Below are 12,443 nucleotides of genomic sequence, written 5' to 3' on the forward strand. Positions count from 1 at the left end.
GTTGGCGGTTGCGCTGGTAGAAAATATGAATCCGCAACCAAACTGCAAATTAATGATTATTAAAAAATCCATCCACAACCACCAACATTTTGGGATTATCCGTAATACACGGATCGGTTACGGGTTGGTGTTGCGATTGAGCTGAAGATACAACCCTACTTCTTGGATAGATAGTTATCGAATTTTTGAAGTTAAATTAACCGCAGGCTATAATAACTTTTGGAACAAGAAATGACAAGAATATATTCACTACAGTGAAGTTTCCTCCCAGCTCGCCATTAGTATTCGATTAACAAAGTCAAAACCACAAAACAGACCAATTCAATCTTCTCATCTTTATTCATTTCTTTTCTTAAAAACATCTCCCCACCGATTCATCACACACCTCAAATCGGTACGTTACACACGCGCACACACTTTTTTCATAATCAATCTCAAATCAGCTCTAATCACTATGAACTTAACTAAATTAACTCTAATTCTCGCACTAATCGCTCCGATTATACCTGGATTACTCGTTGCTAGATCCTCTGATCTTGATTATCTCCGTGTTTTTCTCTTGATTTTGCTCTGGCTAGGGTTTTGCGGCGCTTTGATTCGCGTTGGAGTTGGATTCTTACAAGGTAGTAGCAGTGGTGTTGCTGAATTGACTATGGATATGAATATCGAGAATTCGAAGGATATCGATGAGGATCTTCATAGTAGGCAGCTTGCTGTGTACGGGCGCGAGACGATGAGGCGGTTGTTCGCTTCGAATGTTCTTGTTTCTGGCATGAGAGGCCTTGGCGTTGAAATCGGTATTGAATTTGAGTTTTTTTTTGTTGAATTGTTGTTTTGTCGATTTTTAAGTTGTTATGGTGGAGATTAGTTTGTTAAGATTTGTTTAGTTAGCAGATTCTTTTTAGTTTGTTAGAGTTGTTAGTTTGACACATGGAAATGAGTCGAGGAATTTGATTTTGAATTTGGCGTTTCGTGTCGTGTAAGTATGACAAACTTGTACCTGAAAATGGAACATGTGTAAAAATGCTAGGTTGTTAAATGAAACATTAATCTGATTGTGCATAATTGCTTAGATCCGTATTTAAACTAGTTACTAGGTTTCCTCTCACTTTTGTATTTCGTTTTGTCAAATCTGCAAGTAAACAAAAAGCACACAATAGTTCTTAAGTTTTGTGTTCGTGTCTAGTATGCCTTGTTTTAGGTACTTGAAATATTGATTATTATTGTTGTGGAATTCGGCTAAAGCTGGAACTTATACATGTGCTGATGCGGATTATTGTTCAATTACTTATAATCACCCTTACCACGAGTACATGATCACATGTATTTAAAGCTACACATTTATACTTGCAGTTACAAAATTATGTACTTCTGATACTGTGTTAATGTTATGGTTTCAACTTTCAAGTGCTACAAATATGTATTGTGTAGAACAACTTCTGCCAATTTTCTATCCATTTCATTAGATTGAAATAATGTTCTTACTAAATCTCCTGTGAACTGCTTTTAAAGTTTTTTTGCTAACGTATTTGTTTGGTACTCAATTTGTTCTATAATATGTAACTTTTTTTGTACTCAACGTGTTTCATTATAATTTTTTTTGTTTCCGGATTTATGCTTAATCTAGCTTGACTCGACTGCACAATATGCTGTAAAACGCTGACATACGTAACAAGCTAATTTACAAATGTGATCAATGACGTGCAGCAAAGAACCTTGTACTAGCTGGTGTCAAGTCTGTCACTCTGCATGATGAAGGGAATGTTGAGTTGTGGGATTTATCCAGCAACTTCATTTTTACAGAGAATGATATTGGTAAGAACAGAGCACTTGCTTCTGTTCAAAAACTTCAGGAACTCAACAACGCTGTTGCTGTATCTACCTTAATGTCAAAATTGACAAAAGAGAAGCTATCTGATTTTCAGGTACTATACTTCATCCAATTTACGAAGATCATAATTTCTATATCTTTCTGTGAATGCTATCAAATTTTTTTTTTACCCTGTCATCTTTGTGGTGATTTATAGCACACAGGCAGCTTATATGTATACAGCTATACATATACATATACATAGACACACACACACACACACATACACATATTGTTTACTGAGTCAAATCATTGCGATCGTCTTACCTTCTGATGCAAAATATACTTTAACATGTTTCTAAGCTAGACAACGAGGATAGTTGACGAAGTCTGTAATATAAACAATTAAGTTTTGCTTTAGAAATCCTTTATATTACTATAATCCAGAACATACATAATAAACTATGTATCCAATATTCATACTCCCTCTGTCCCAACTATTTATTTACACTTTCCTTTTTTGGGATGTCCCATCCAATTCTTTAAATTCAGAACTTACCAAATACAGTAAAATTTTATAATATAAAAATCAACTACCCCCTACTTTTCTCCACTATACTTACTTTATACATTAAATATCAATTGGTCCCACATCTATCGTCACCTTTCTTACTTTTTCACTCTTACTTTACATATTTTTTTAACCTCCGTGCCCAACCCAAATGTAAACATTTGGGTGGGCCGGAGGAAGTAGTAAATTACAATTAACTATATTTCTTAATAATAACATAACATTATTACAAACTTTTTTTTTTCATTGCTGTCCATTAAAACTAGTGGTATACTGGTATTCTTATGCATCTTGTTTTGTTTGTAAAAATTAGTAACTTCAAATTTGTTTGCTCTCAAGGAAACCTTATTTAGAGTATGCTTACTTGGGTGAAAACTGGAGCTAGGCAGTCGGCATCGCTCTTATAAAACTTCTGTCTCAATTAACTGCACTTTGATTGTGTTCCATTAAGGGTTAGACATTACTTAAATATCATGATACTTCCTTGGCATCATGTTGTTAATCAAGAAGCTACGATGTGAAGTGGATTGAGCACAACACGTTGTGTCAGATCTATTTATATACACTGGGTATCCCTAAAGTCTTCTGTTTATATGTTGAAATCGTATAATGATTTAAATAGAAGTTCTTGATATGGCTAGTAATTAGTGGCCTGAGTTTTGGGTGGACAGTGTATGATTTTATTTAATCTTTGCACCCTCTATATTTAGTAACCTTTTCGATTTGGTCTTGAACTTCTAATTTTGGGCAGAATGCATCCCTTAATTTTAATTTTCGTTTTTTATTGCACCCCTTTCACCAATTTCCATCCGAAGCAGCTGTTATCGGTATTATGCATAAGGGTGAAACACTGAAATTGGATAGACATTTCCAAAATTAAATTGTTGGTACTTGGTATTTGTACAATTTCTGTGCCAAGTTCACATCTTGTATGTTGGTAAGTTGCCTTTTTGTGTGAAGGCTTGCGATTTTGTTGTTGTAAATGGCCGGCATCACTTTACATCCTAGTTCTGTGAGCCCTTAATCCTGTAGGGAAATATAGTGGAATCGTGATCTGTATATACCAGCTAAATTATCTTCTTCTACAAAGAACAACATAAACCTGTTAACTTACATTCTGCATTGCCATTTGTCACTATAAGAGAGTTTGGTGCCTTGCTGGACCACATTATTCAAGGATTCTAGTTTGTCAAACATTTGCCTCTTTTCCTCCATAAAACTATCGATGGTTATGTTTGCAATTGCAAAGACCTTGCATTGCATCTTAGATGCATTCTTCTCCCAGGGTGTTAAGTGTTTGAGATCACCATTATCCTCGGTTTCAGGTAAATGTAGTTTATACATGGAAATCACCCTGTTGCTTCTCCTTGCAGTTACCAATCTCCAGGAAAGTGTACTTATTATAAAATTAGTTTATACTTGACCGTTTTGACTGCTGTTATAGTTTCTTATCCTGTGATGATATTCACAGTTTAGCTATCTTTTTAATTTGTAGTAATCTATGCCTTTTTAAAAAAGAAGCCATCTAGATTTAATCTTCTCATTTTATAAAACTGGCTGACTAGTCTCTCTTGAGGGGTATTTTCCAGTATTGTACGTATATATATACAATAACGTTCCCTTTCTATGCAGGCAGTTGTTTTTACTGATACCAATTTGGAGACGGCGATTGCATTTAATGAATACTGTCATAATCATCAACCTCCTATTGCATTTATAAAAACGGAAGTGCGAGGTCTTTTTGGTAATGTGTTCTGTGATTTCGGCCCAGGATTTACTGTGGCTGATGTTGATGGTGAAGAACCTCACACCGGTATTATTGCATCTATCAGTAACGACAAGCCTGCATTTGTGTCGTGTGTTGATGATGAAAGGCTCGAGTTTCAGGATGGGGATCTTGTTGTATTCTCAGAAGTTAGGGGAATGACAGAACTCAATGATGGAAAGCCACACAAGATAATTAATTCAAGACCATATTCTTTTAATCTTGAGGAAGATACCACGAATTTCCATGCATATGAAGGAGGAGGTATCGTAACTCAAGTGAAGCAGCCTAAAGTCTTAGATTTCAAGCCATTGAAAGAGGCACTTAAGGATCCAGGCGAATTTTTGCTGAGTGATTTTTCCAAATTTGATAGGCCACCTCTCTTGCACTTGGCTTTTCAAGCACTTGACAAGTTTGAGTCTGAGTTAGGACGATTACCTGTTGCTGGTTCAGAAGAAGATGCACATAAACTTGTATCTATTGCTGGAAACATCAATGATAACTTGAATCATGGGAAACTGGATGATATTGACCCAAAGCTTCTGCGGCACTTTGCATTTGGTGCCCGAGCTGTTCTGAATCCTATGGCTGCTATGTTTGGTGGAATTGTTGGTCAGGAGGTTATGAAAGCATGCTCGGGAAAGTTTCATCCACTTTTCCAGGTACCCTTCTCTTCAGTAGTCCTTTTATCTAACTGATAGACTGCTTTATACTGGGATGTACTGTTTGGTTGTTTATTTGAACTATTGTTCTTTAATACGGACTTGCTGTGCTTAGTTTATTTTGGACACACACGTTCTGTGCACAAGCCAATATCAAAGAAATGATATACATATTTTTCTTTAAAGGTATATTATCGTCCACTGTAACTTAACCCCCTACGTTTTTGTCAATGTGTGTAGTTCTTCTATTTTGACTCGATTGAGTCACTCCCTACTGAGCAGCTGGATCTTAATGACTTCCGACCGTTAAACAGCAGGTATGATGCACAGATATCAGTTTTTGGGGCTAAACTCCAGAAGAAACTAGAAGATGCTCAGGTGTTTGTTGTGGGATCTGGTGCTCTTGGCTGTGAATTCCTGAAGAATTTAGCTCTGATGGGAGTTTCTTGTAGCAGTCGAGGAAAGCTAACTGTAACTGATGATGATGTTATTGAGAAGAGTAACCTCAGCAGGCAATTTCTTTTCCGTGATTGGAATATAGGACAGGCCAAATCAAGTGTTGCTGCTACAGCTGCTGCATTGATAAATCCTAGTTTTAACATAAATGCATTGCAGAATCGTGTTGGCCCTGAGACAGAAAATGTTTTTGATGATACCTTTTGGGAGAATCTAAATGTTGTGCTTAATGCCTTGGACAATGTTAATGCTAGGCTCTATGTTGATCAGAAATGCTTGTATTTTCAAAAGCCACTTTTAGAGTCGGGAACCCTAGGGGCCAAGTGCAACACCCAGGTGGTTATTCCTCATCTAACTGAGAACTATGGTGCCTCGAGGGATCCACCAGAGAAACAGGCACCCATGTGTACTGTCCATTCATTCCCTCACAACATCGATCATTGCTTGACATGGGCCCGATCGGAATTTGAAGGTTTGCTTGAGAAGACACCAGCTGAAGTGAATGCATATCTTTCCAATCCAAGTGAGTATACCAATGCTATGATCAATGCTGGTGATGCTCAGGCCAGGGACAACTTAGAACGGGTTCTTGAGTGCCTTGACAAGGAAAGATGTGAAACATTTGAAGATTGCATTACATGGGCTCGTTTAAGGTGCATGCTTGACATTCAGTTCCTATTTTGTGTTATAACATAAATGGGAGAAATGTTTGTGATACTTATTTTCTTCTGTCTTTAGGTTTGAAGAATATTTTTCTGACCGTGTGAAACAGTTGATTTTTACTTTTCCAGAGGATGCTCCAACTAGTACCGGAGCTCCATTTTGGTCAGCACCCAAACGTTTTCCTCAACCACTGCAGTTCTCTACCTCTGATCCAAGTAATCTGCATTTTGTCATGGCAGCATCCATACTACGTGCTGAAACATTTGGCATCTCTGTTCCTGATTGGGTAAAGAAACCCAAGGCATTGAAAGAAGCTATTGATAAAGTTATGGTCCCTGAATTTAGACCACAGGCAGGTGTCAAAATTGAGACTGACGAGAAAGTCACAAACCTAACTGCTGCTTCTATAGATGACAGTGCAGTCATAGATGAACTAACCACAAAGCTAGAGCAGTTACGCAAGACTCTTCCGTCCAGTTTCAGGATGAAACCAATTCAATTTGAGAAGGTGTTTTATTTCTTTACAATCATTGCATCTGTTCTAGTTGGTTACTTTTCCTTGTGCGTCACATGGAGTATTTTTATCCTCTCATCTCAATACCCACCAATATATTGCTTTTCAGGGTTGTGTCTAGTATATCTAATATCATGTCCTACATGTCATTTGTGCAGGATGACGATACAAATTACCACATGGACATGATAGCTGCACTTGCCAACATGAGGGCAAGAAACTACAGCATCCCTGAAGTTGATAAGTTGAAAGCTAAATTTATTGCTGGGAGGATTATTCCTGCGATTGCAACAGCCACTGCAATGGCCACAGGACTTGTCTGCCTGGAGCTTTACAAGGTTCTGAATGGAATGCATAAAGTAGAAGATTTCCGCAACACATTTGCAAACTTGGCTCTACCTTTATTTTCCATGGCAGAGCCTGTCCCTCCTAAAGTTGTTAAGCACCGGGATATGAGCTGGTCTATCTGGGACAGATGGATTATTAAAGATAATCCTACTTTGAGGGAGCTTCTTCAGTGGTTTTCTAATAAAGGGCTGAATGCTTATAGTATATCATGCGGAAGTTGCTTGCTCTACAATAACATGTTTCCTCACCACAAAGACCGGATGGACAAGAAGGTTGTGGATTTGGCAAGAGAGGTGGCCAAGATGGAGATTCCATCTTACCGTCGTCATCTGGATGTTGTGGTGGCTTGTGAGGATGATGAGGATGATGAAATTGACCTTGACATACCGCAGATATCCATTTACTTCCGATAGGTGCTGGATACACTTCTTTAGATAGCTGAGAGCTCTTTGCATGCTTAAAGATTTTGATTTACATCAATGCCATCGACATTTATACCCCTTTGTAATTTGTATAATTGGCCATATATACATGCAGTAACGCCGGTGTGTAATCATAACTAGTACATTCTTTCAGATGTTTGGTAATAAACCAATAATAAATAATTTTAAGTGTACAATTTGAAACCGCAACATTGCCGCGTTATCTCTCTCTATATTGAAGGATAAGATTTTGGGAATTTAATATCTTATTGAATCGAGCTTGCAAGTAAAGCGTAAGCTGAAGCATAGTCTATCATGCCAAGTCTGATGGAAGCAGTATATAATAGCATCGCCAACGCAAAGGAGAATGTGGCAAAGATCCCTCTTGTGTGAACTGCACTGGAGCAGTTGTAAATATATGCCATCAACTTTCAATTTTAATTTTTCTTTGAACTTCTAGTTATTTTTCTTTATTGTAATATAAGTATATAACTGATTTCTAGTATTTTTTCGACTTATTATCGATACATATAATTTTTTTATACTTACAATAGAAAACAGCTTAAAATCACTTCTATAGAAACTAAACGGGCGCTCTCTTTTAAGCAAAATTTTGTGGATTCATGATCAAAATAAAATGAAACAAATCTGAGCAACCCCCGGGGTGGTACATAAGTTGTTATAAATTGTTTCAGGAATGCCAGCTTTATCCCTAACGCCCCTTCCTCCCCTTCACTTATTTACACTTTTTTTATATCTTACTCAGTTTTCTTCATATATTTTTTTAAAACAATAAATTTTATAAAATAAAAACTAAACTCGCCTACTATTGCATGTTTGTCTACTCTGCACAGATATGCGTCACTTTATCAATCGTCACCGGACACAATTCAAATCAATTACAGTTTCTTAAAATTCATAAATTAGTACTACCTCCGTCCCCTGAGTTATATACATTCGGCGACGGGGACGCGACACAGAATGTTGCATCTCTTGCAACTAGGTTAACCAGCAAACTATCCTGGATTGATCCGTTGGACGGCTTTTGATTAAAAAAATTACTCCGCGCAACACAAAACTAGCACCGTTTTGAAACAAACAATTACTATGAAAGCGGGTTGATAAACAAAGCACACACTTAACTACTCTATTAACGAAAAAAATACATATGAATCTCAGCTCATCACACAAATAGCTGAAACACGAGAACAATATTGAAACATCTGTAGCAACTAAAATGAGCTGAAACAGGAAATTTCACTCTGCCTTACAGGGGGACAGGCTGAACCATGAGTGAAAGAAACATATCCTTGCTTTTACCATCTTGACCAGCATATCCATCACTGTCATAGTAAATGTAGTGAGCTGATCTACCAACATTTAACATTGTCTCAATATTAGGGCTTGACAATGGCATGTCCCGACCTCGACAAGCATTTATCTCTCTCCATTTCTTCCTCATTAAGGCCCTCATTTCAGCTCGCGCAGCTTCTTCACTAGTTCCGTTATGAAACATGTGACACTGGATCGACTTGGGAACGTCTCCTCTCGCTATCTCATCCTACACAGGATCAAGGTTGTACTCACCGAACTTAGGTCGAGTACATATTTAGGAGAAACAAAGTCCTATAGATAATACACGTGTGTGTTAAGTTGATGCACAAAATTGAGTACAAATTTTTTCACAAAATGACATGTGTTAAGTTTTGATTAGAATTGAATGAGTTCACAAAGATAGCTCCAATTAAAACATCCCACCTCAATTATCATGTCATTCTGTGCAGAATTTTGTACCCAATTTTATGTGCCTGTAGCGCTACTCATATGATAATGATTTTCATACCGAGGAGGTTCCATAATCGTCGACTATTCGACATAGTGTTCCTAATGAGTGTAATATATCAGGCATGTCCTCCAGAAACCCTAATGCTTCCTTTTCAATTGGATTCGCTGAGAAAATGTAAGATTGAGTTGCAACACTAGGTAATGCTATTGACAATTTGCCGTTCTCCAAGTACTCTTCCAGTGTTGGTGTATATCCACTATGATACCACCGTGCCTCCACCAAGTAACATTTCACCAGATCAATCCACTATTCAAGATTGATTGAACTTAATTAGGATTTAGGAGCATTGTTACAAGTGTTAAGAGACGGAATTAGTAAAAACCCATATATCATAAAACTTATAGCTAATGCCCAAAATAACAGAGTTAAAAAAAAAAGGCCCCAAATATCATTTAATAACCGTTTGATAATCTAGCGTTTCAATTTTGGGAAGAAAACGCTAGATATTGTTGCGTTTAGGGTTGAAAACCACTGCAAAATGCTAAACGATCATCTATAGCGTTTTAGGAGTAAAACGCTACATAAATTAGCGTCTAGGGCTTCTAACGCTAGATCGTGTAGCGTTTAGGTTTGTAAACGCTTGATCATGTAGGGTTAAAAAGAAAAAGAGGACAGAAGCTACACAATCTAACGTTTTGAATGAAGAAATGATAGATCAGGGCCCTCTTTTCCGGTACTGATATATGTTTAGGACCCAAAGTAAGTATACATGTGATCAAGATTACCACTTTTTTTAGGTTTGGTAAAACATCAACATTCTGTTCCCTGTAAATGTAGTGAACTGTCTCATTCACCATGTTGTAAAGCGCGAGAAAACAAATCCTCATGTAGTCTGGAAGAAGTTGTACAGAATTTATATCCCACCTAGAGTCAAAAATATGGCTACTGATGTCAATATTGAAGATCAATGGGATATTTGTAGAGTTGTATGTCAGCAAGAAAAGCTAAGTACAAACCTTTCAATGGCATCGGTGAAGAGTTCGAGTTCATGCACAGTACCATAAATATCATATATGTCATCTATAACTGAGATCATTTGTATTGCTTTAGCTACTTCAATTCTGCAATACCCAAATTGTGGTTGAGGGATAATTCCCACCATCCATATGAAGGATTCCACCAGCCTATCTCTAGCGAAGCTTAATGTCGTGGACACATCTAGTTCCTTCCACCATCTGCATGCATATTTCCAATACATGGGAAAAAATTGAAGAGCATGCAATGTATAAAAAAATACCTCTTTGGTGAAAATCTTCTACATGACTGACTACCTTGATGCAATTTTAAGCTCCTTTTGGTATAATCCTTGCAAAATGTTGTAGTCCAACTTGGCAAGCTCTAGTAATGCAGGATTCATGTTGTTGCTTCTTGCGTAGAAATCTATATACCACCTGGCCTCTAATCTTGGCATCCTCCAATTCAATGGAAGTTCCAAGGCATGTCTCACTTTAATGCTAAGATTCGGATCAGTTATATTGTCTAAAATTTCTGTCAGGGTTTTAGATGTAAAGCTCCATGCAGCCTCCATAATAGACTCTCCTTCAGAGGAGAAGTAGTACGCCTCGTACAAACTTAAGACTCCTTTAGCATCTTCGCAAAGGCAACCTTTGAAGCTTCCATCCACCATAAAGTACTCAAAAACATCTTCACATCACACAAACACGAACTAAGATATAGACTATAGAGTAAAAGACTTGACACGTGTTTTCAGTGCAATTAAGCCGAACAAAACATAAAAAGATATCATACCTTGTGAGATATCATATCCATGTTGTCTGAGAAGTCTGAATCTCAGAGCTGCAGCATGCAAATCATTCCTTTTCAAGGTCTCAGAACTCTGATCCTCATATATCTTCATCAAGGCACTCTTTATTTCTTTCTCAAAATGATAACCCAATCCAAGTCTTTGCAAATTATCAATTAGCTCGAGTTGATCTAAATTAGGCTTAGCAACATCATTCAACATCTCTATCACATTTCCTTTCAACTCATTCACTCGTCCGTTAAAACGTTCTTTCTGTTAGCATGAAATGCAGAACAATTAGATATCAACTCAATATCATAATTCATAATCGAACCTGAAAAAAATCATAACAAGACATTACCGTGTAATCAGTGGCCAAGGTCTGCACAAAATCGTCGTCCCAGATACAAGGCTCGTAATTTTCAGACCGCCTTACGACAGGAAAAGGATGATTCACAATAAGAGTACTCATCTTAATTCCTTGAGTGATTGACACTTTGCACCCCTTATGTTTAGGCGCTTTTTCGATTTGGTCTCAAACAATTTTTTTTGGCAGTATGCACCCTTAAGTTTGAAAAGCGCTTCGTTTTGCACCCCTTTGACCACTCACCGTTAATTGACCGTTAAAGTTAACAGATTTCATATTTTCACTTTGCACCCCACAATTTTAATTTTTTTTCATGAGTATTTTGAAATATATTTTTTCAAAATTAGACACTTTTGAAATATTTTTTTTCAAAATTAGACACTATTGCCAGCTGGTATTAATGACATTGTTGTTCTCAAGCCTCTTGCTTCTGCTGATGAGACACACTTGCTAATGTACACAAGAGAATTGCAAGCAACGCATGTAATCTTTCCTTCTTTTTTTGACAAACTGTGTAATATATAACGCATGTAACTTTTTGAGCACCCTAAAAGTTCCTTGAAATCTCAGCAGAAGAACTGAAACAAAAAAAAAAATCTCAGAGTTTTGACTGAGCTTAAAGTCAGATGAAGCTTTCATGTATTCACCTCCGGTGAGCTATCTGCCGGAGTCACAGTTTCCAACAGGATCACCAGGTGCATATGAGCTACTAAATCAACAAGGATGGCCACGTAGAATAAATAACCAAATGATAAGGGCCAATCAGAAAGGTGTAAAAACAGGTGAATACACCTGGGAAGATCTTTTCTCAAGCCAAACTCTACAGAAATGACTTTGGACTTTCAGTGATTGGTATGAAAGCATCATAGAGAAGTTCTTCGGCAAGCAAATCGACCACCAGCAATGTATATGAGATTAGATGTTCAACGGACCAGAAACGGAATCAGTACCAGAACTTGAGTCCTTGTGTTTTAAGGAAAGGCTTGCAAACTGATAATCAAGATCCCGACTTCTGGCACGCTGATGGCTGGGAGGAGGCTGCTGGTGTGGTTGCTGTTGCTGCTGTTGATACAAGGTCCGCAGCCTTTCAATCTCCCTCTCCAGTACTTCATGTTCCACTAAAAACAGCATAGAACATATTAGTGCCCAAACAAATGGAAGAATATACATAATCATGTGATCAATTATTAAACTAAATGTATACAGAAAACTAGCCCAAGAGAAATTAAGATGTTCCAAAAAAGTGTCTAATTTTGGAAAAAATATATTTCAAAA

The 12,443-nt window shown here is 37.3% G+C and overlaps 2 protein-coding genes across 2 annotated transcripts; one reads left to right on the forward strand and one right to left on the reverse strand.

Moving 5' to 3' along the window:
• Nucleotides 1-224: 224 nt before the first annotated feature.
• Nucleotides 225-7,421, forward strand: LOC108214309 (ubiquitin-activating enzyme E1 1). The gene is made up of 7 exons (XM_017386243.2): nucleotides 225-394; nucleotides 579-797; nucleotides 1,708-1,925; nucleotides 4,014-4,808; nucleotides 5,049-5,917; nucleotides 6,003-6,435; nucleotides 6,600-7,421. The coding sequence occupies exons 2-7, from the start codon at nucleotides 653-655 to the stop codon at nucleotides 7,200-7,202; spliced, it is 3,063 nt and encodes a 1,020-aa protein (XP_017241732.1). The 5' UTR covers nucleotides 225-394; nucleotides 579-652; the 3' UTR covers nucleotides 7,203-7,421.
• An 892-nt stretch (nucleotides 7,422-8,313) lies between these two features.
• Nucleotides 8,314-11,307, reverse strand: LOC108212835 ((R)-limonene synthase 1, chloroplastic-like). Its single transcript, XM_017384547.2, has 7 exons — nucleotides 11,163-11,307; nucleotides 10,807-11,074; nucleotides 10,329-10,701; nucleotides 10,014-10,232; nucleotides 9,783-9,921; nucleotides 9,055-9,303; nucleotides 8,314-8,772 (listed from the first exon to the last, which is right to left on the reverse strand). The coding sequence occupies exons 1-7, from the start codon at nucleotides 11,271-11,273 to the stop codon at nucleotides 8,479-8,481; spliced, it is 1,653 nt and encodes a 550-aa protein (XP_017240036.1). The 5' UTR covers nucleotides 11,274-11,307; the 3' UTR covers nucleotides 8,314-8,478.
• Between the last annotated feature and the right edge of the window lie 1,136 nt (nucleotides 11,308-12,443).

The sequence above is a fragment of the Daucus carota genome, chromosome 3, assembly GCF_001625215.2.
Source record: "Daucus carota subsp. sativus chromosome 3, DH1 v3.0, whole genome shotgun sequence".
NCBI classification, from domain to species: Eukaryota; Viridiplantae; Streptophyta; class Magnoliopsida; order Apiales; family Apiaceae; genus Daucus; species Daucus carota.